Source organism: Nycticebus coucang, chromosome 21 (assembly GCF_027406575.1).
Source record: "Nycticebus coucang isolate mNycCou1 chromosome 21, mNycCou1.pri, whole genome shotgun sequence".
Classification (NCBI taxonomy): Eukaryota; Metazoa; Chordata; class Mammalia; order Primates; family Lorisidae; genus Nycticebus; species Nycticebus coucang.
The window spans coordinates 35965555-35985103 of NC_069800.1; the positions used below are offsets into that span (position 1 = coordinate 35965555).

At 38.2% G+C, this 19549-nt stretch overlaps 1 protein-coding gene and 1 pseudogene across 1 annotated transcript in view; both read right to left on the reverse strand.

The window, feature by feature from the left end:
- The window catches only part of TMC2 (transmembrane channel like 2), a 112011-nt gene that overhangs the window by 9402 nt on the left and 83060 nt on the right, over positions 1-19549 (reverse strand). The window contains exon 16 of the mRNA XM_053573739.1: positions 16260-16385. Within this exon, the coding sequence (XP_053429714.1) occupies positions 16260-16385 (126 nt within the window). The remainder of the gene's footprint in view (positions 1-16259; positions 16386-19549) is intronic.
- Positions 7293-15384, reverse strand: LOC128574143 (microfibril-associated glycoprotein 3-like; annotated as a pseudogene).

The following is a 19549-nucleotide window of genomic DNA, read 5'->3' on the forward strand; positions in this document are numbered from 1 at the left end:
TTTACAAATGAGAAAATGATTCATTTTTAAAAAATTGAAAAGCTTTGTTTGAAAAACTATTGTAAACAACACACACATAAAGTGGACTGAATACTAAATATGGGAAATAAATAACATTCATATTCAGAAACAAAAATTAGTTAGAAGATATGATGAAAGAATCATCCTCATTTAATTATAAAAAGACAAACTATGTAGGAATAAATTTAACAAGAAATGAGCAGGAAATTGATGAAGATTTTAAAATATTACTGAGGGACATAAACAACGAAATGATAAGGAAGATAGTATTCTTGGTTGGGAACACTCAATAAGATAAATATGCCAATTCTTTCTGAATCCTAACGAAAATGATCATAGATTATTCTTGTTTGGGGGCTAGGGCAATATGACTCTAATGTTTATATAGAGAATCAAATAAAGAAAGGAAAGACTTCTATTTCTGGCCTTGACTGTGGAACTGGTATTGGATCAGTTCTCCAGAAGAAAACAACTGTAGAATCTGGGCAAATTTAAAGCTGGACTTTAACACATGAGAAAGTAACCAGGGCAGGCAGACAGAAGGGGCTACTTGAGGGGCTGCTTGAGGGGCAAGTTAGCATGTGAGGAGAGAGAGCTTGACATTCCTCTAGCCTTTCTCCCTGAGGCTGTTTTCTAATTTGTGATCTGGGAGTGGAGTCCAAACAGAAAGTGGAATCTTAGAAAGTGGAATTTTACAATGTTGAGGAAACAAAAGGTCAGAGTTCATGACTGCCAAAATCTTTGGTACTGGTGGTCAAAATCCCAGAGAAGAGTGAAATACAGATAAATAAGCCAAAAATATGCATACAAATTTCCTCTCAAATCATTGATCAAATCTTCAATTGGTTCAGGAAACCCAGAAGAAAATGTCACCAGGGAGGTTGAGGAACATAGCAGAGATTTCGGCAGTGGTAGCAGCAGTGCTGGAGAAAGAGATGAGAAAAGACTGCAAAACTGGGAAAAGAGAATATGGGTTTCAAGCCCTGCCGAGATGAAAGGAGTTGGTAAACACTGTAGGTTTGTCACTGGGACCACAGAAAGACCCTGGGGAATGGTAACAGTCTCATCCTAGGAGTAAGGTCATTGACCTTGACACTGGGGCAAAACTGAAATAAACCAGCCCTGGGAAGCCCAAAACTAACAATGGCAAATTGTATTTTCTAAAGATGGCCATAATAATATGGATCCAGTCTAATGTGTGCCTCCAGAATATTGCCATTCCTTCACCAAGAGGTGAGTCTATATTGCTTTCTCTTGAACCTGGGTAGGCCTTTGTGATTGCCTCAGTGGAGTGTGACAGAAGTAATGGACTCTAGCTTCTGAAGCTAGGTTATGAAGATACCACGCATAATCACCGTGTTCTCTTGATGCTTGCTCTTGGAACCCAGGCATCATGCCGTGAGAAAGCCCAAGAAGCTTGTGGGGAGGAGGACTGAGGCCTCTAGTCCATAGCCCTGGCTAAGTTGCAGCTGATAGTTAGTACCAGCTGGCCAGTCAAGTGAGTGATCATCTTTAAAGTGGGTCCTCTTGTCCAAGGTTCAGCTGACCCAGCTGGCATTGAGTAGAGGAGAAGAGAACCATGCCTGCCGAGCCCTACCTAAATTTCAGAATCATTATTAGAATAAATTATTGTGTTTTTTTTTTTCCATTTTGGGCTGGTTTCTTGTGTAATAATGAATAGTTGAAACACCAACTCTTAATAGTGTTGAGGGGCCTAACACAGCCATACATGAACCCTTTCTCCTCCTCCTTCTCTCCTCCTAAGACAAAGACACAAAGGATCTGGTTAGACCCACTCTTAAAGTTTGTGCTAAAGGACCCTAACTTCCCCTCCTCCAAGATGTGGAATTTGCCCACTCTCTATGGCCCCATATAAAAGGGGTCTCTAACTGCCCTCGGTGCAGATGTTCTTTGTACTGCCCAGGCAGTTCACTCTCCCTTTCAATGAACTCTGGCCTGAACATTTCTGCTGCAGTCTAGTCTTTTCTGATAGGATTAAGCAATTTGCTGGTATTCTATTTGCCTTTCAGAAAAAAAAAAAAGGAACCTATCCCTTTTGAGGAAAGGTAATATTATCCACAGCCTCTATAATTTTCTTATCCCCATGTTTAGAACCTAGTAAAAATTATATGCCATGCTTAGTGTAGGACTGAATGATAATCAAGAGGAAAAAAGTGACAAAAATATACCTACGGGTGGTTCAGATATTGGAACATCAGATAAGGATGTAGAAAATAACTATGATTACTATGTTTAAGAAAATAGAAAGATGGAGAATTTCACCAGAGAGTTAGAATTTATAAAAAAAAAGGAGCCAAAAAGAAATACAGTCAATTTGGAAAGCAATTCTACAGTGTCTAAAAAGATTGAAGAAACACATACCTATGATCATAATTATTCTTCTACATGTCTACCTTAGAGAAACTCTCAAAATTGTAAAGGGGACATATTTGAAGTGTTTGTTGGAGGGAACTTGCAATAGCAAAAAAAGTGGAAAATTCCCCTGCAGAGGAATGGATAAATGGGTTTATTCAAACAATGGAGTGTAGTAAAGCCATTAAAATGTGTGGTCATGTAGCCACTCCCATAAGTCCTCTACACACAACGTTGATTTAGAAGTATGTAGTGTGAACCATTCATGAACATTTTGTTGTTGTTGTTTTATTGTTGGAGATTCATTGAGGGTACAAGTAACCAGGTTACTGATTGCATTTGTTAGGTAAAGTCCCTCTTACAATCGTGTCTTGCCCCCCAAAGGTGTGGCACACACCAAGGACTCACCCCCTCCCTCCTTCCCTCTCTCTGCTCTTCCTCTCCCTACCCCTCCCTCCTTCCTTCTCTCTCTGCTCTTCCCTTTCCCCATCCCCCACTGCATCCTTAATTGTCATTATATCAAAATTGAATACATAGGATTCATGCTTCTCCATTCTTGTGATGCTTCACTAAGAATAATGTGTTCTACTTCCATCCAGGTTAATAAAAATGCTGTAAAGTCTCCATTTTTTTAATGGTTGAATAGTATTCCATGGAGTACATATAGCACAGCTTGTTAATCCATTCCTGGGTTGGTGGGCATTTAGGCTGTTTCCACATTTTGGTGATTGTAAATTGAGCTGCAATAAACAGTCTAGTGCAAATGTCCTTATGATAAAAGGATTTTTTTCCGTCTGGGTAGATGCCCAGTAATGGGATTGCAGGATCAAATGGGAGGTGTAGCTTGAGTTCTTTGAGATTTCTCCACACTTCCTTTCAAAAAGGTTGTGTTAGTTTTCAGTCCCACCAGCAGTGAAAAGTGTTCCCTTCTCTCCACACCCACGCCAGCATCTGCAGTTTTGAGATTTTGTGATGTGGGCCATTCTCGCTGGGGTTAGATGGTATCTCAGGGTGGTTTTGATTTGCATTTCTCTAATATATAGGGATGATGAACATTTTTTCATATGTTTGTTAGCCATTCGTCTGTCTTCTTTAGAGAAGGTTCTATTCATGTCTCTTGCCCATTGATATATGGGATTGTTGGCTTTTTTCATGTGGATTAATTTGAGTTCTCTATAGATCCTAGTTATCAAGTTTTTGTCTAATTCAAAGTATGCACATATCCTTTCCCATTGTGTAGGTTGTCTTTTTGCTTTGGTTGTTGTCTCCTTAGCTGTACAAAAGCTTTTCAGTTTAATTAAGTCCCACTTGTTTATTTTTGTAATTTTTTTTTTTACATTTTGTTGGATAAAGGTATTTTTTACTAACTATAAAATCCCGTGAGACGAAAAGATAATTACACTATAGTTAATGTTCAAGACTTTTAGGCTGTGGTTTAAGTTAAAAAGATTAAGGATTTTACAAAAAGATAACATGAGATTGTTAACTATATACAAAGAGTATTTGATTAGATACAGAAAATATTAGTAAGTATAGTTTTCTTCTTTTTGAAAACCAGCTTTACAAAATATCAACTCAAGTTAAATTTTGACCTACTTTAATTCCTCATCAATGACACCATCATCTGCAACACTGAAAGTAAACCAGTTACTCTGCCACCAAATTATTTATGTTTCTAAAGTAATTTATCCAGGTTACAATGGAGTAGCCTATATTTAATTATTGTGTATTATTTGTGCAAACTCACAGTTTTTCTTTTTTTTTTTGAGACAGAGTCTATGTTGCCCCTCAGTAGAGCGCTGTGGTGTCACACAACCCCAAACTCCTGGGCCCAAGCGACCCTCTTCTGCCCCAGCCTCCCAAGTAGATGGGACCACAGTCGCCAGTCACAACGCCTGGCCATTTTTTTTGTTTCTGTTACCATTGTTGTTTAGCAGGCCTGGGCTGGGTTTGAACCCACCAGCTTTGATGTATGAGGCTGGCACTGTAACCACTGTGCTATGGGTGCTGAGCCCAAACTCAGTTTTTAAAAACATTTCCAGCTGGGTGCTGGTGGCTCATGCATGTAATCCTAGCACTCTGGGAGGCCAAGGCAGGTGGACTGTCTGAGGTAAGGAGTTGGAGATCAGTCTGAGCAAGAGTGATACCCTGTTTCTAAAAACAGTTGAGTGTTATGGAGGGTACCTATAGTCCCAGCCACTTGGGAGGCTGAGGCAAGAGGATCACCTGAGCCCAAGAGTTGGAGGCCGCTGTGAGCGATGACACCACAGCACTCCACCAAGGGCGACAAAGTGAGACTGTCTCAAAAAAATTTTTTTTCCTAAAATTTTCCAAAGTTCTGTTTCCCAAGCCTTTGTTCATTAAACATGTCTACCACTGGGTTCCAAACACTAATATTTCTTATGAGAACAAGTAGGGTAAAACCATCCTCTTTAATGTGACAAGCTACATTCTAAGAGAAGATCCCAAACCTAGTATGTTAGAACAGGATTAAAGATACCATTTGAAAATCTGGGAGATGTTTAGAGGACTGACTCCAGACAAAGAATTTAACAAGCTTTTACTTTTTTAAGAGAAACATTGTGAGAAGGGAAATAGTGTTCCATAATCTAGGATATGTTCAAGAGCCCTTGCTCTCATAGCCAAATATACGAAAACAGTTTTCCTTAAAGAAATAGAAGTCTAGGAGCCAAGGCAAGCTTTGGCTAAATGATTGGTTAGCTTTGTTGGCTCTGGAGGTTTCCATGGGAATAGCCTGAGAGACAGAAAAGGCAGCATTATCATTTTTATCCAAAATGCCATCTAATAAAGCTGCACATTGATTCATTCATGCTATCCAGAGAAGACGTATTACTTCTGGTAAGCCTGGACAAAGAGAGGTCTGAGTTCCATCTGGTCACACTTTGAATTTGTTGTCTTCCTGTTTGAAACCTTAAATTGCCAATAAAACCTCCCCTGAACATTTCCTTCAGGAGCCTCTAGTTCAAGTAATGCTTCAATAATCAGAAGTCAAATGAAGAAACTTAAAGTCCCAAATGGAGCTCCATTGCCAAGTTCTTAAAATTGTATGGCACCAAGATTTCTGTAGCTGAAAAAAAAATGTTCTGATGAGTATTCACAATTCCATTATATTAGATCTCAGACAGGCAAGAAATGCCTTCTTACATGTTTATTACACACAGTCGAATCACATGGCATCTTCCATCATTTCCCTCCTTCTTCATGTCTGGATCACAGGGGGATTGTGATGGCAGCAGTGTGTGTGTGTGTGTGTGTGTGTGTGTGTGTTTTAATACAGTAACTACCATACCCTCATAATGACCTAATCTTATTTCAGGTAAGTGCTTCTCAGAAAGATCACAAAAGTAGCCCTAGTTTAGAATTACGTATCTGAAATACACAAAAACAAAAAAAAACCTTGACAAAATAGAAACAAAACAAACAAGATTAGGAGGCATGCAACCTTTAGCACCATATTTAAGACCACAGAGATTTAACAGAGTTGACAGAGGTCTAAAGAGAACTAAAGCTCTGGATTTTATCCTAGAATGCTTTCCTAAGCATAGAATCTACTTGTAGAGTCCAGTACTTTTAAAAAGGGAATGCTTACTTGGTAAATGTAGAATGTAAATGTTTTGGCACAGTAACTGAGATAACGCCGGAAAGGCTATGTTAACCACTGTGATAAAAATGTGTCAAATGGTTTATGAAGCGAGTGTATGATGCCCCATGATCATATCAATGTATACAGTTATGATTTAATAAAAAAAAAGGGAATGCTTGAGAAAGTCTGTTAACAGATATATCAAAATCCATGATTTGTCAGAGATGATCTGATATTGTTCTTAGTCTAAACACACCAAAGGCAACAAATTACTCAATTCAGGGGATAAGTTGGGAAGTCACTGCCAGCCTCAGTGAACTAAATAACATCTCAGTAAGTCAGTGATTTTCAACTGGTGTGCCGTGGCACAATGGTGTCCTGTGAAAGGATCTTAGATGTGTCATGAAAAATTTTAAAGATCATTAATTAAATTATTTTTGAAAGAAGTTCAAAGCACAGTGAACATATTCTTTTTTACTTTTTTTTGGTCAACATAATTTAGGTGTGTTGTGGAAGTTTAACTATAGGTTCCAGTGTGCCATGAGATAAAAAAGTTTGAAAAACACTGCAGTAAGTTAAAAAGATACAATATATCCCAACAAAGACCAATTTACTCATGGAAAGTAGTTTATAAAATAGCGGTTAGTCCTCTGATATCTGTGCCTCTGTATCAGCATAATAACATAGACACTGAAGAGATTCAACCTAGCACATATCACTGTACCTTCCACAAGGCAAAACATCTGAAAAACTCTTATACCTCTGAGCATTATGACAATGATGTGGAAACCTGAATCACTGAATAAAGTCTCAGCTCAATTCTCTCCAAAAAGAGGGACTAAAAGTCTAGGAAAAGGTTTACTTGGAGATGCGCTGAAGATTTCAGTGGTTTAAAGGTGATGGGTAAGAAGCTACAGGGCAAGAAACAACTTTAGATCTCATCTAATACAAATCCCCTATCTTACTCATGGGAAAACTGAAGCCTCAAGATAAGTGTCAGACCTAACACCTGAACGATCTGTGACCAGGAACCATGGGATTCTTAGTTCAGTACTTTTCCCATCATGTTTATCTCTTAGGTTCCTTTAAACCTTTACATGCTTTGTTTAATCAAGGTGAAGGAATATGACTAAGAAATAGCAGATAGGAAAACCACTGAATTTTTACAAAGGTTTTAGCAATTCATGTTCTGATGTGCTTAATATTAACCCAAGTTATCTTTTGGTAAAAATGTTGCTTTTTTTCAAGAAACAATTCTTTATCTGAGAGCTGTTTTTGTAGGTATTGGGATAGTCTACAGCTGACAGTTTTCATATTCCCCATCTTTGTTAGATTCAGCAGATCCTATATCATCAGGTGGGCTGAAATGAATCTGTATCAATACTTTTCGTCTCTGACTGAAGGTGGACAGAAACCTGAACTGCCATCTCCTAGCCTTGACACTCAGAGAGCCATCATCTGAATCTCCTCCTGGTGAATTACTCCGCCCATCTCTGGGTTAATGACAAATATGCCGCTTTGAGCATTCAAGGCAGGTCTCTCTTTAATTCTTTCTCCCACGTCATCAGGGTCATCTACTCGCATGGCCTCAAACATTTCCTCGACAAAGGCTCGGCAGTTCAGAATAAGGGGTGGAAGAGGAACTCTTCTTGCCAGTTCTTCAATGTAATGTGCAAACTCCATGGTCTTAAACTGTGTGACTTCGGCGAGCTCCAGAGTTTTGGCTGAGGTGACGATGGGGATTCGTTTTGCAATCTCAAAGGCCTTCTGAAGTTTCTCAGCTCCTTCAGTTCTAAAGAATTCGTTGATGGCCTTCTCGGTCTTGCGAAGATGGCTGATCATCATACACAGCCATGTGACATTCAAGATGAGAGTGATTGTAAAGGCAATCAGGGAAACAATCCTGTAATAGACACTCATGTCTCCCGAGGTGAAGATAACACGTAGGGTGACAGAGTAGGAGGCACGAGTTGGAGAGGTGACGAAACACGTAAAGAGCCCGCGGTCATCAAAGGCTACGTTGGTGATGTTTAGGAAGTTATCAGAAACCAACCATTTTCCACCTCTGCCTCTGCCATCCAGTTACTGTCCTTTTGAGTTGTACCAATGGATATCTTCATAGTGACCAGCTGTGAGAAGACACTCCATTGAAACACTAGTTCCCTCTTTAGCTATGATGACATCATCACCTGAGTGGGAACTTGGTGAGAGTTCAAAGCCTGGGGGAAATGATGCATTGTAAGAACTGTGATTTTCTCTCCGTGGGGCCATTTGGTTGAAGTCCACATTTTCCAAAACAAAAGCCCAGCTGGCACAGTAACACTCACCACTAAAGTGAATAAGCAACAATGTGGCTTCCTGGGAAAATAGAAGGAAATCTTGTTTAAATTTGGAGAACTCAAAACCTTCTATACTATAAGAACGCAGTAGGTAATTTATTGCTTAGTAGAGAAATTTTCCAAAAAAGTGATAGATCCAAGTGCATTTTGTTGTCTTCAAGGTTAAAAGATGCAAGTAGAGACCAACCTAACTGGCACTGAGCTTCTTCCTTATTTTTGTTGTTGTCGTAATTGCCACGGCAGTCTTCTTCATGAAGTCTTTCCCCAGGCCAATATCTTCCAGTGTTTTTCCTATGCTTTCTTTGAGGATTTTTATCATTTCATGCCTTAAATTTAAGTCCTTTATCCATCTTGAATCAATTTTTGTGAGTGGAGAAAGGTGTGGGTCCAGTTTCAATCTTTTACATGTGGATATCCAGTTCTCCCAGCACCATTTATTGAATAGGGAGTCTTTCCCCCAAGGTATGTTCTTGTTTGGTTAATCAAAGATAAGGTGGTTGTAAGTTGTTGGTTTCATTTCCTGGTTTTCTATTTGATTCCAAATGTTTATGTCTCTATTTTTGTGCCGGTACCATGCTGTCTTGACCACTATGGCTTTCTAGTACAGCCTAAAATCTGGTATGGTGATGCCCCCAGCTTTATTTTTATTACTAAGAACTGCCTTAGCTATATGGGGTTTTTTCTGGTTCCATACAAAATGCAGAATCATTTTTTCCAAATCTTGAAAGTATGATGTTGGTATTTTAATAGGAATGGCATTGAATAGGTAGATTGCTTTGGGAAGTATAGACATTTTAACAATGTTTATTCTTCCCAGCCATGAACATGGTGTGTTCTTCCATTGGTTAATATCCTCTGCTATTTCCTTTCTTAGGATTTCATAATTTTCTTTATAGAGGTCCTTCACCTCCTTTGTAGGTATATTCCTAGGTATTTCATTTTCATTGAAGCTATGGTGAAGGGAGTTGTGTCCTTAATTAGCTTCTCATCTTGACTATTATTGGTGTATACAAAGGCAACCCACTTGTGGACATTAATTTTATATCCTGAGACGTTATTGTACTTTTTGATGACTTCCAGGAGTCTTGTGATTGAGTCTTTGGGGTTCTATAAGTATAAGATCATGTCGTCAGCAAAGAGGGAGTGTTTGACCTCCTCTACTCCCATCTGGATTCCCTTTATTTCCTTGTCTTGCCTAATTGTATTGGCTAGAACTTCCAGCACTATGTTAAATAGTAATGGTGACAGAGGACAACCTTGTCTGGTTCCAGTTCTAAGAGGAAAAGCTTTCAGTTTTACTCCATTCAGTAAAATATTAGCTGTGGATTTGTCATAGATAGCTTCAATCAGTTTCAGAAATGTGCCGCCTATGCCTATACTCTTCAGTGTTCTAATTAGAAAAGGATGGTGGATTTTATCAAATGCTTTTTCTGCATCTATTTTTTTTTTATTGTTGGGGATTCTTTGAGGGTACAATAAGCCAGGTTACACTGATTGCAATTGTTAGGTAAAGTCCCTCTTGCAATCATGTCTTGTCCCCATAAAGTGTGACACACACCAAGGCCCCACCCCCCTCCCTCCGTCCCTCTTTCTGCTTTTCCTCCCTCCCCATAACTTTAATTGTCATTAATTGTCCTCCTATCAAAATTGAGTACATAGGATTCATGCTTCTCCATTCTTGTGATGCTTAACTAAGAATAATGTGTTCCATTTCCATCCAGGTTAATACGAAGGATGTGAAGTCTCCATTTTTTTAATAGCTGAATAGTATTCCATGGTGTACATATACCACAGCTTGTTAATCCATTTCTGGGTTGGTGGGCATTTAGGCTGTTTCCACATTTTGGCGATTTAAATTGAGCTGCAATAAACAGTCTAGTACAAGTGTCCTTATGATAAAAGGATTTTTTTCCTTCTGGGTAGATGCCCAGTAATGGGATTGCAGGATCAAATGGGAAGTCTAGCTTGAGTGCTTTGAGGTTTCTCCATACTTCCTTCCAGAAAGGTTGTACTAGTTTGCAGTCCCACCAGCAGTGTAAAAGTGTTCCCTTCTCTCCACATCCACGCCAGCATCTGCAGTTTTGAGATTTTGTGATGTGGGCCATTCTCACTGGGGTTAGATAATATCTCAGGGTTGTTTTGATTTGCATTTCTCTAATATATAGAGATGATGAACATTTTTTCATGTGTTTGTTAGCCATTCATCTGTCATCTTTAGAGAAGGTTCTATTCATGTCTCTTGCCCATTGATATAAGGGATTGTTGCCTTTTTTCATGTGGATTAATTTGAGTTCTCTATAGATCCTAGTTATCAAGCTTTTGTCTGATTGAAAATATGCAAATATCCTTTCCCATTGTGTAGGTTGTTTCTTTGCTTTGGTTATTGTCTCCTTAGCTGTACAGAAGCTTTTCAGTTTAATGAAGTCCCATTTGTTTATTTTTGTTGTTGTTGCAATTGCCATGGCAGTCTTCTTCATGAAGTCTTTCCCCAGGCCAATATCTTCCAGTGTTTTTCTTATGCTTTCTTTGAGGATTTTTATTGTTTCATGCCTTAAATTTAAGTCCTTTATCCATCTTGAATCAATTTTTGTGAGTGGGGAAAGGTGTGGGTCCAGTTTCAGTCTTTTACATGTAGACATCCAGTTCTCCCAACACCATTTATTGAATAGGGAGTCTTTCTCCCAAGGTATGTTCTTGTTTGGTTTATCGAAGATTAGGTGGTTGTAAGATGTTAGTTTCATTTCTTGGTTTTCCATTCGATTCCAAGTGTCTATGTCTCTGTTTTTGTGCCAGTACCATGCTGTCTTGAGCACTATGGCTTTGTAGTACAGACTAAAATCTGGTATGCTGATGCCCCCAGCTTTATTTTTATTGCTAAGAACTGCCTTAGCTATACGGGGTTTTTTCCGGTTCCGTACAAAACGCAGGATCATTTTCTCCAAATCTTGAAAGTACTATGTTGGTATTTTGATAGGAATGGCATTGAATAGGTAGATTGCTTTGGGAAGTATAGACATTTTAACAATGTTGATTCTTCCAATCCATGAGCATGGTATGTTCTTCCATTTGTTAATATCCTCTGCTATTTCCTTTCTTAGGATTTCATAATTTTCTTTATAGAGGTCCTTCACCTCCTTCGTTAGGTATATTCCTAGGTATTTCATTTTCTTTGAAACTATGGTGAAGGGAGTTGTGTCCTTAATTAGCTTCTCATCTTGACTGTTATTGGTGTATACAAAGGCTACTGACTTGTGGACATTGATTTTATATCCTGAAACATTACTGTATTTTTTGATGACTTCTAGGAGTCTTGTGATTGAGTCTTTGGGGTTCTCTAAGTATAAGATCATGTCGTCAGCAAAGAGGGAGAGTTTGACCTCCTCTGCTCCCATTTGGATTCCCTTTATTTCCTTGTCTTGCCTAATTGTATTGGCTAGAACTTCCAGCACTATGTTGAATAGTAATGGTGACAGAGGACAACTTTGTCTGGTTCCAGTTCTAAGAGGAAAAGCTTTCAGTTTTACTCCATTCAGTAAAATATTAGCTGTGGATTTGTCATGGATAGCTTCAATCAGTTTTAGAAATGTGCCACCTATGCTTGTACTCTTCAGTGTTCTAATTAGAAAAGGATGCTGGATTTTATCAAATGCTTTTTCTGCATTTATTGAGAGGATCATGTGATCTTTATTTTTGCCTCTGTTAATATGGTGGATAACGTTTATGGACTTGCGTATGTTAAACCAGCGTTGCATCCCTGGGATGAAGCCTACTTGATCATGATGAATGACTTTTTTGATGATAAGCTGTAATCTATTGGCGAGGATTTTGTTGAGAATTTTTGCATCTATATTCATGAGTGAGATTGGTCTGAAATTCTCCTTTTTGGTTGGGTCTTTTCCTGGTTTTGGTATCAGGGTGATGTTTGCTTCATAGAACATGTCGGGGAAGATTCCTTCTTCCTCAATTTTTTGGAATAATTTCTGCAGTATGGGAATAAGCTCTTCCTTGAAGGTTTGATAGAATTCTGGTTTGAAGCCATCTGGACCAGGGCATTTTTTTGTTGGAAGGTTTTTTATCGTTTCTTTTATCTCAGTGCTTGAAATTGGTCTGTTCTGGAGCTCTATTTCTTCCTGGCTAAGTCTAGGGAGAGTGTGTGATTCCCAATATTAATCCATTTCCTTCACATTGTCAAATTTCTGGGCATAGAGTTTCTGGTAGTATTCAGAGATGACCTCTTGTATCTCTGTGGTATCAGTTGTTATTTCCCCTTTATCATTGCTGATTGAGGTTACTAGAGATTTTACTTTTCTATGTCTAGTTAGTCTGGACAAAGGTTTACCTATTTTATTTATTCTTTCAAAAAACCAACTCCTTGTTTCATTAATTTTCTGAATGATTCTTTTGTTTTCAATTTCATTGATCTCTGATTTGATTTTGGATATTTCTTTTCTTCTACTGGGTTTAGGCTTTGATTGTTCTTTTTTCCAATTCCATAAGATGGCTTGTGAGTTTGTTGATGCGCTTTCCTTCTGTTTTTCAAATGTAGGTATCTAAAGCGATAAATTTTCCTCTCAAACTGCTTTTGTAGTATCCCACAGGTTTTGGTAGCTTGTGTCTTCATTGTTGTTATGCTTAAGGAAGTTAATGATTTCCTGTTTTATTTCTTCCTGCATCCAACTGTCATTCAACAGAAGATGTTTAATTTCCATGCCTTTGTGTGAGGTTGAAGGTTTTTGTTGGAGTTGAGTTCCACCTTTAGTGTCTTGTAGTCTGAGAAGATACAAGGTAAAATTTCAATTCTTTTGATTCTGTTGAGGTTTGTTTTGTGGCCCAGGATAGGGTCAATTTTGGGGAATGTTCCATGGGGCAATGAGAAAAATGTATATTCTTTTTTCTTTTTTATCACAACAAAAGTAACTCTTTTAATATACAATTCATCATGTAGCTATACAGATAACAAAAATTTAAGGCCATGTACATTATTAAAAATGATCTGACATGTTTAAATAGTTTTACTAGTGATTTATCACAGGGCAACAAATATTTTTGGTTTGGCATTTACTGAGATATTTACATATTGCTATTCTCTATTATAGATTTATTCAAAGAGAACATCACCTATAACATAAATAATCTAAACTTTTCAATGAAAACAAATGAAAAAACATTATAAACATTTGGCATCACCAAATTCATTATATCTCATCAGCCAGCCGACTAGAATGTATATTCTTTATCTTTGGGATGGAGTGTTCTATGCGAGTCTATCAAGCACTGTTGTTCTGGGGTCTCATTTAAGTCCTTTATATCTTTGTTTAATTTCTGTTTAGAGGACCTTTCCAGCTCTGTAAGAAGAGTGTTAAACTCCCTTGTTATTATGGTATTTACTGTAGGATATCATATTGCTCAGACTGAGTAAGGTCTGTTTCAAGACTCTGGGAGCATTTAAATTGGGTGCATAAATATTTAGAATTGAAACATCTTGTTGTATTTTTCCCTTGACCAATATAATGTGACCATCTTTGTTTTTTTTTTTTTTTTACTTTAGTTGCTTTAAATCCACATATATCTGAAAATACGATTGCAACTCCTCTTTTCTTTTGAATTCTGTTTGCCTAAAAAATTGTCTTCCAACCCTTAACTCAGAGTTTCAATTTGTCTTTTGAAGCTAGGTGTGTTTCCTGCAGACAGCAAATGGATGGCTTGTGTTTTTTAATCCAGTCAGCCAATCCATGCCTCTTCAGTGGGGAATTCAAGCCACTAACATTTATTGAGACAATCGATAAGTGTAGTAGTGTTGTATTCATCTTATTTTGTGAGAGTCCATTGCTTGGTTTTATCTTTTGCATCAGTGTGGAAGTTAGGATCTGTCCTTTAATTGCTGAGTTCTTACTTTGCTGTTGATCCATTGTGATGGTCAGTGTGTAGAACAAGTTGAAGTATTTCCTGTAGAGCTGGTCTTGTTGTGGTGAATTTCCTCAATGTTTGTATATCAGTAAATGATTTGATTTCTCCATCAATTTTAAAGCTTAACTTAGCAGGATATAGAGTTCTGGACTGGAAATTGTTCTGTTTAAGTATATTAAAGGTAGATGACCATTGTCTTCTTGCTTGGAAAGTTTCATTAGAGAAGTCTGCAGTCACCCTGATGGATTTGCCCCTGTAGGTCAACTGGCAGCTTGCAGAATCTTTTCTTTAGTCTTGACTTTGGACAGGTTCATCACAATGTGTCTTGGAGAAGCTCAGTTAGAGTTGAGGCAACCTGGGGTCCGATATCCCTCTGAAAGGACTGTGTCAGAATCTTTGGTGATATTTGGGAACATTCATAGAAATTTTAAAACTCAGTAAACAATAGTATATACCCATGTGATAATAGCATCTAAATATGCATAGAAATAATTAAGTCTAATCTGAATAATTGTGACCTTTGAAGAGGGGAAGATGAAGGATGGGGGAAGGGGAGATTAAAGTATATCTGTAATATTGTATTTTTTTAAAAAAGAAAGATAGACTTGAAGAAATTGTTACAAAATGTTATTTAATCTTGTGAGAGTGTACCTGGCTGTCTGTATTATTCTGTATGTTGAGAATATGTCATAATTTTTAAAAAAGTATGCTAAAGTATATTTTTGTTTGTTTTTGTTTTTAGAGGGTCTTACTCTGTTGCCCAGGTTAGAGTACCAGGCCATCAGCATAGCTCACAGAAACCTCAAACTCTTGGGTTCAAATGATCCTCCAGCCTCAGTCTCCCAAGTAAGCTGGGACTGCAGATGCTCACTACAATTCCTGGCTAAATTTTCTGTATTTAGTAGAGATCAGGGTCTCGCTCTTGGTTAGGCTGATCTTGAACTCCTGAGCTCAAGCAACTCTCTAGCCTTAGCTTCCCAGAGTACTAGGATTACAGGTGTGAGCCACAGTGCCTGGCCTCCAAGATGTAAGTTTTATAAAGAAAAATTAATATTTTCACTAGCACATTTTTTGGTGACAGTAATTCTAATCCAAGACTCTGGCTTCCTGCCTTCCTTCCTTAGTTCCTTCCTTGAGCATTTACCTTTTTCCTCCTATGCCCTAGGCATTATGGTGGTGCCAAAGATAACCAAAAATCACATCATAACAAAGATATTTGTACCAGAATGTTTATTGCAGCCCTATGCATAATTGCTAAATCATGGAAAAAGCCCAAGTGCCCATTGATCCACGAATGGATTAATAAATTGTGGTATATGTACACCATGGAATATTATGCAGCCTTAAAGAAAGATGGAGACTTTACCTCTTTCATGTTTACGTGGATGGAGCTGGAACATATTCTTCTAAGTAAAGTATCTCAGAAATGGAAGAAAAAGTATCCAATGTACTCAGCCCTACTATGAAACTAATTTATGGCTTTCACATGAAAGCTGTAACCCAGTTACAACCTAAGAATAGGGGAAAGAGGAAAGGGAGGGGAGGGAGGGGGGACGTGGGCAGAGGGAGGGGTATTAGTGGGATTATACCTGTGGTGCATCTTACAAGGGTATATGTGAAACTTAGTAAATATGGAATGTAAATGTCTTAGCACAATAACTAGGAAAATGCCAGGAAGGCTATGTTAACCAGTGTGATGAAAATGTGTCAAATAGTCTATGAAACTAGTGTATCATGCCCATGATCACATTAATGTACGCAGTTATGATTTAATAAAAATAAAATAAAATAAATCAAAAACAGTAAAAAAAAAAAAAAAAAAAAAAGAAAAAGAAATCATTGAACCCACCCATTGTTCACTGGGCTTTAGCAGTTGTTGAGGGTGATAGTGATGAATGAGCCAACCAGGCTGAATCACCCCCTCAGCTTTCTAATAGACTCAGAGCCCAGACTAAGGGGGCACAAACAAGGACCTGCCAAGGAAGTCTCAACTGCAACATAGAGCCATCACTTACAACATCAGCAGGATAGCTGGGATGATCAGGCCTGGATTGGCGAGGAAAGCAAAGATCTTGCCCAGGAAGGTTGGGAAATCATTTTCGATGGTCTCTTGGAGGACATCATACATTCTGTTTTTCCCACTGGAAAGAGAAGAGGATGCATTATAGCATGCTGCAAAACTCATATGGTATACACAACTGTGTCCATGCCCCACTGATGCGGTCCAGAGCTACCACTTGGCCACACCTTGCCTAGAAGAATGAGAGCTCTGCTCCAAATGAACTACCAGTGAAAAATACTCCATGAGGGGCTGCCTTTTTGGCTAGGGCTTATCACTGGGTCAGCATACTGGCTCACCAGCCTCATATCCTGGGTAACTTACAGCCTCATATCCTGGGTAACTTTCAGACTACATCAGTCTTCAGTATCTGACATGTTTCTCAGCAAGGAAAAAAAGAGTTTTCTCACATATGTGATGTATTCTAATGGGAGAAAATTTCAGTGCTATAGTTACAAGACCGACAGGGAGCTTCCTCTGAGCCCTCTGTCATAGAAATAGTCCTCTAGAGCAGTGATTTTCATCCCCTGTGCTGCGGCACACTTGTGTGCCATGGAAAGTTCTAAAGATCATTAAATTATTTTCAAAAGAAGGTCAGAGCACAGTAAGTGTATTTTTTTCTTTTCTTTTTTTCTTTTTTGAGAAGGAGTGTTACTCTGTTACCCTCAGTAGAGTGCCATGGCATCATAACTCACAGTAACCTCAAACTCCTGGGTTTAAGCAATCCTCTTGCCTCAGCTTCTCAAGTAGCTGGGACTACAGGTATCTACTACAACACCTGGCTTGTTTTTCTATTTTTAGTAGAAACTGGGTCTCACTCTTGCTCAGGCTGGTCTCCAACTCCTGAGCTCAGGCAATCCCCCTGGCTCACCCTCCCAAAGTGCTAGGATTACAGGCGAGAGCCACCATGGCCAGCCTAAGTATATTCTTTTTTTCACTCTTTTTTTTTGATGAATATAATTTACATGTGCCACAAGAATTTAACTATAGGTTCAAGTGTGCTGTGAAATAAAAAAGTTTGAAAAGCACAGCTCTAGAGGCTGATATGATGGACAACTTCATGGTATCTCTAAAAAATACCTGCAGTCTAATCAGTCTTTATAATCCTAGAAGACTGGATTGCCTAATCTAGGCTTCTGGCCAGTTCATGACAGTAATTTTGATTTTCTTTAAATATGTATAACCATTATGCAGATTGACTTCTACAAATGCCTGCCCAGAGACTCTTGGACTCTGTTGGCTCAAGGTTGGTAATTTTGGTCCCAAGATGTGGATGATGGGGTTTGGAATTGCTGGTTTAAATCCTTATTACTTGTGAGACTCTATGGACAATTATTCTATTTCTATATTCATATCCTGGTTCTTCCCACTAGAGTTGCATAGTCTAATGTGGCTATTTAAAATAAAATCAAAATTAATTAAAATGAAATAAACTTAAAAATTCAGTTTCTTAGTTGCACACTTTATGTGCATATAGTCATGTGACTAGTAGCTGCTACGTTAGAATTTCAGATGTGGAATGTTTTCATTGTTACAGTAAGTTCTATTGCATATTCAATATCTGTAGTGGCTTGATATCTTTGGCCAAGATACTGAAAATTTCTGCCCTTATTTCCTTACCTCTATCATATAATAATAATATAGTAGAATATGATATTATAAGTATAATAGTATTTGCCTCAGAAGATTTTTTTAGAATATGGATGTACATTTACATAAAACATTACATATGGGGCTATCAAGTACCCTCTAAAATGTTGCAGCTAGCAGCTTCATTTCTCCCTGTGTAAAGTATAGATGAGGGACTGGTAGACAATGGCCCATGGAGAAATTCAGCTTGCCACCTGTTTTTGTATGACCTGAAAGCTAGTAAGTTTTTTTTTTTTTTTTTTGAGATGAAGACTCATGTTGCCCAGGCTAGAGTGCCATGGCATCAGCCTAGCTCACAGCAACCTCAAACTCCTGTGTTCAAGCGATCCTTTTGCCTCAGCCACCAGAATAGCTGGGACCATAGGTGCCTGCCATGACACCTGGCTATTTTTCTATTTTTAGTGGAGTCTGGGTCTTACTCTTACTCAGGCTGGTCTTGAATTCCTGAGGTCAAGTGGTTCTCCTGCCCTGGCCTCCCAGAGTGGTAGGATTATAGGCGTGAACCACATACCCAGCAGCTAAGAATCATTTTTATATTTTCAAGTGGTTGAAAAGAAATTAAGAAAGAATATTGTTCTGTGACGCATAAAAATTAAAGTATAAAATTCAAATTTTAGTGTCTGTAAATAAAGTTTTAATGGAATACAGCCATGCTCATTCATTTTTTGTGCTATAATGGCAGAAAAGAGCAGTTGCATAAGACACTGTGTGTGGCCATCTCATTGCTGAGAACTGTTGCTCAGCACACTATGAATTGCAATAAGGCAGTTATAACATGATGGCATTTCAAATGCTATGTATATCACTGTATGATGACATTTATTATTATTTTTTATTACTGGGGCATACCCACCATGTAAAAATAAGAAAAGAAAAGTGACTTCAAATGCTATGCTTTTATATAACAGTTGAGTGTAGATTATTTTGCCATTTAAGGCACCAAGGCATCAGCAGGGCTTCTTCCCCATCAGAGGGATCCTCTAGGAGAGCGTTTGTTTCTTTGCTTTTTCCAGTTTCTAGAGCCACATTCTTGTATTCCTTGGCTTGTGGCCCTTTCCTTTATGTTCAAAACCACCAGCATAGAATTTTTAAATCTCTCTTTGCTTCCATGGTCAATTCTCCTTCTACCTCCCATTCTTATAAGGACCACTTGTGATTTAAAGTCCACCTGAACAATCCATGATAATATCCCTATCTTAAGATGCTTAACTTAATCAAATTGGCAAACAGCCTTTTTCACATAAGGTAATCATCACAGGTTCCAGGGTTTAGAACCTGGATATCTTATTCAGCCTACCACAGTCTTCTCTGGCTCCCAAAGATTCGCAATCATTCCACACACAAAATACATTCACCCCATCCCTTTATTTCCTAAAGTCTCAACTCATTATAGCATTGACTCAAAGTCCAAAATTTTATCTAAATATTATCAGCTCAAAAGTCCCAAATCTCATCATCTTCTAAGTCAAGTATGGGTGAGGCTTTGTGCATAATCCATCTTGGGGCAAAATTCTTCTCTATCTTTGGACCTGGGAAACTAGATAAAAATTTTTACTCTCAAAATACAATCGCAGGACAGCCTAAATGACAGTTATC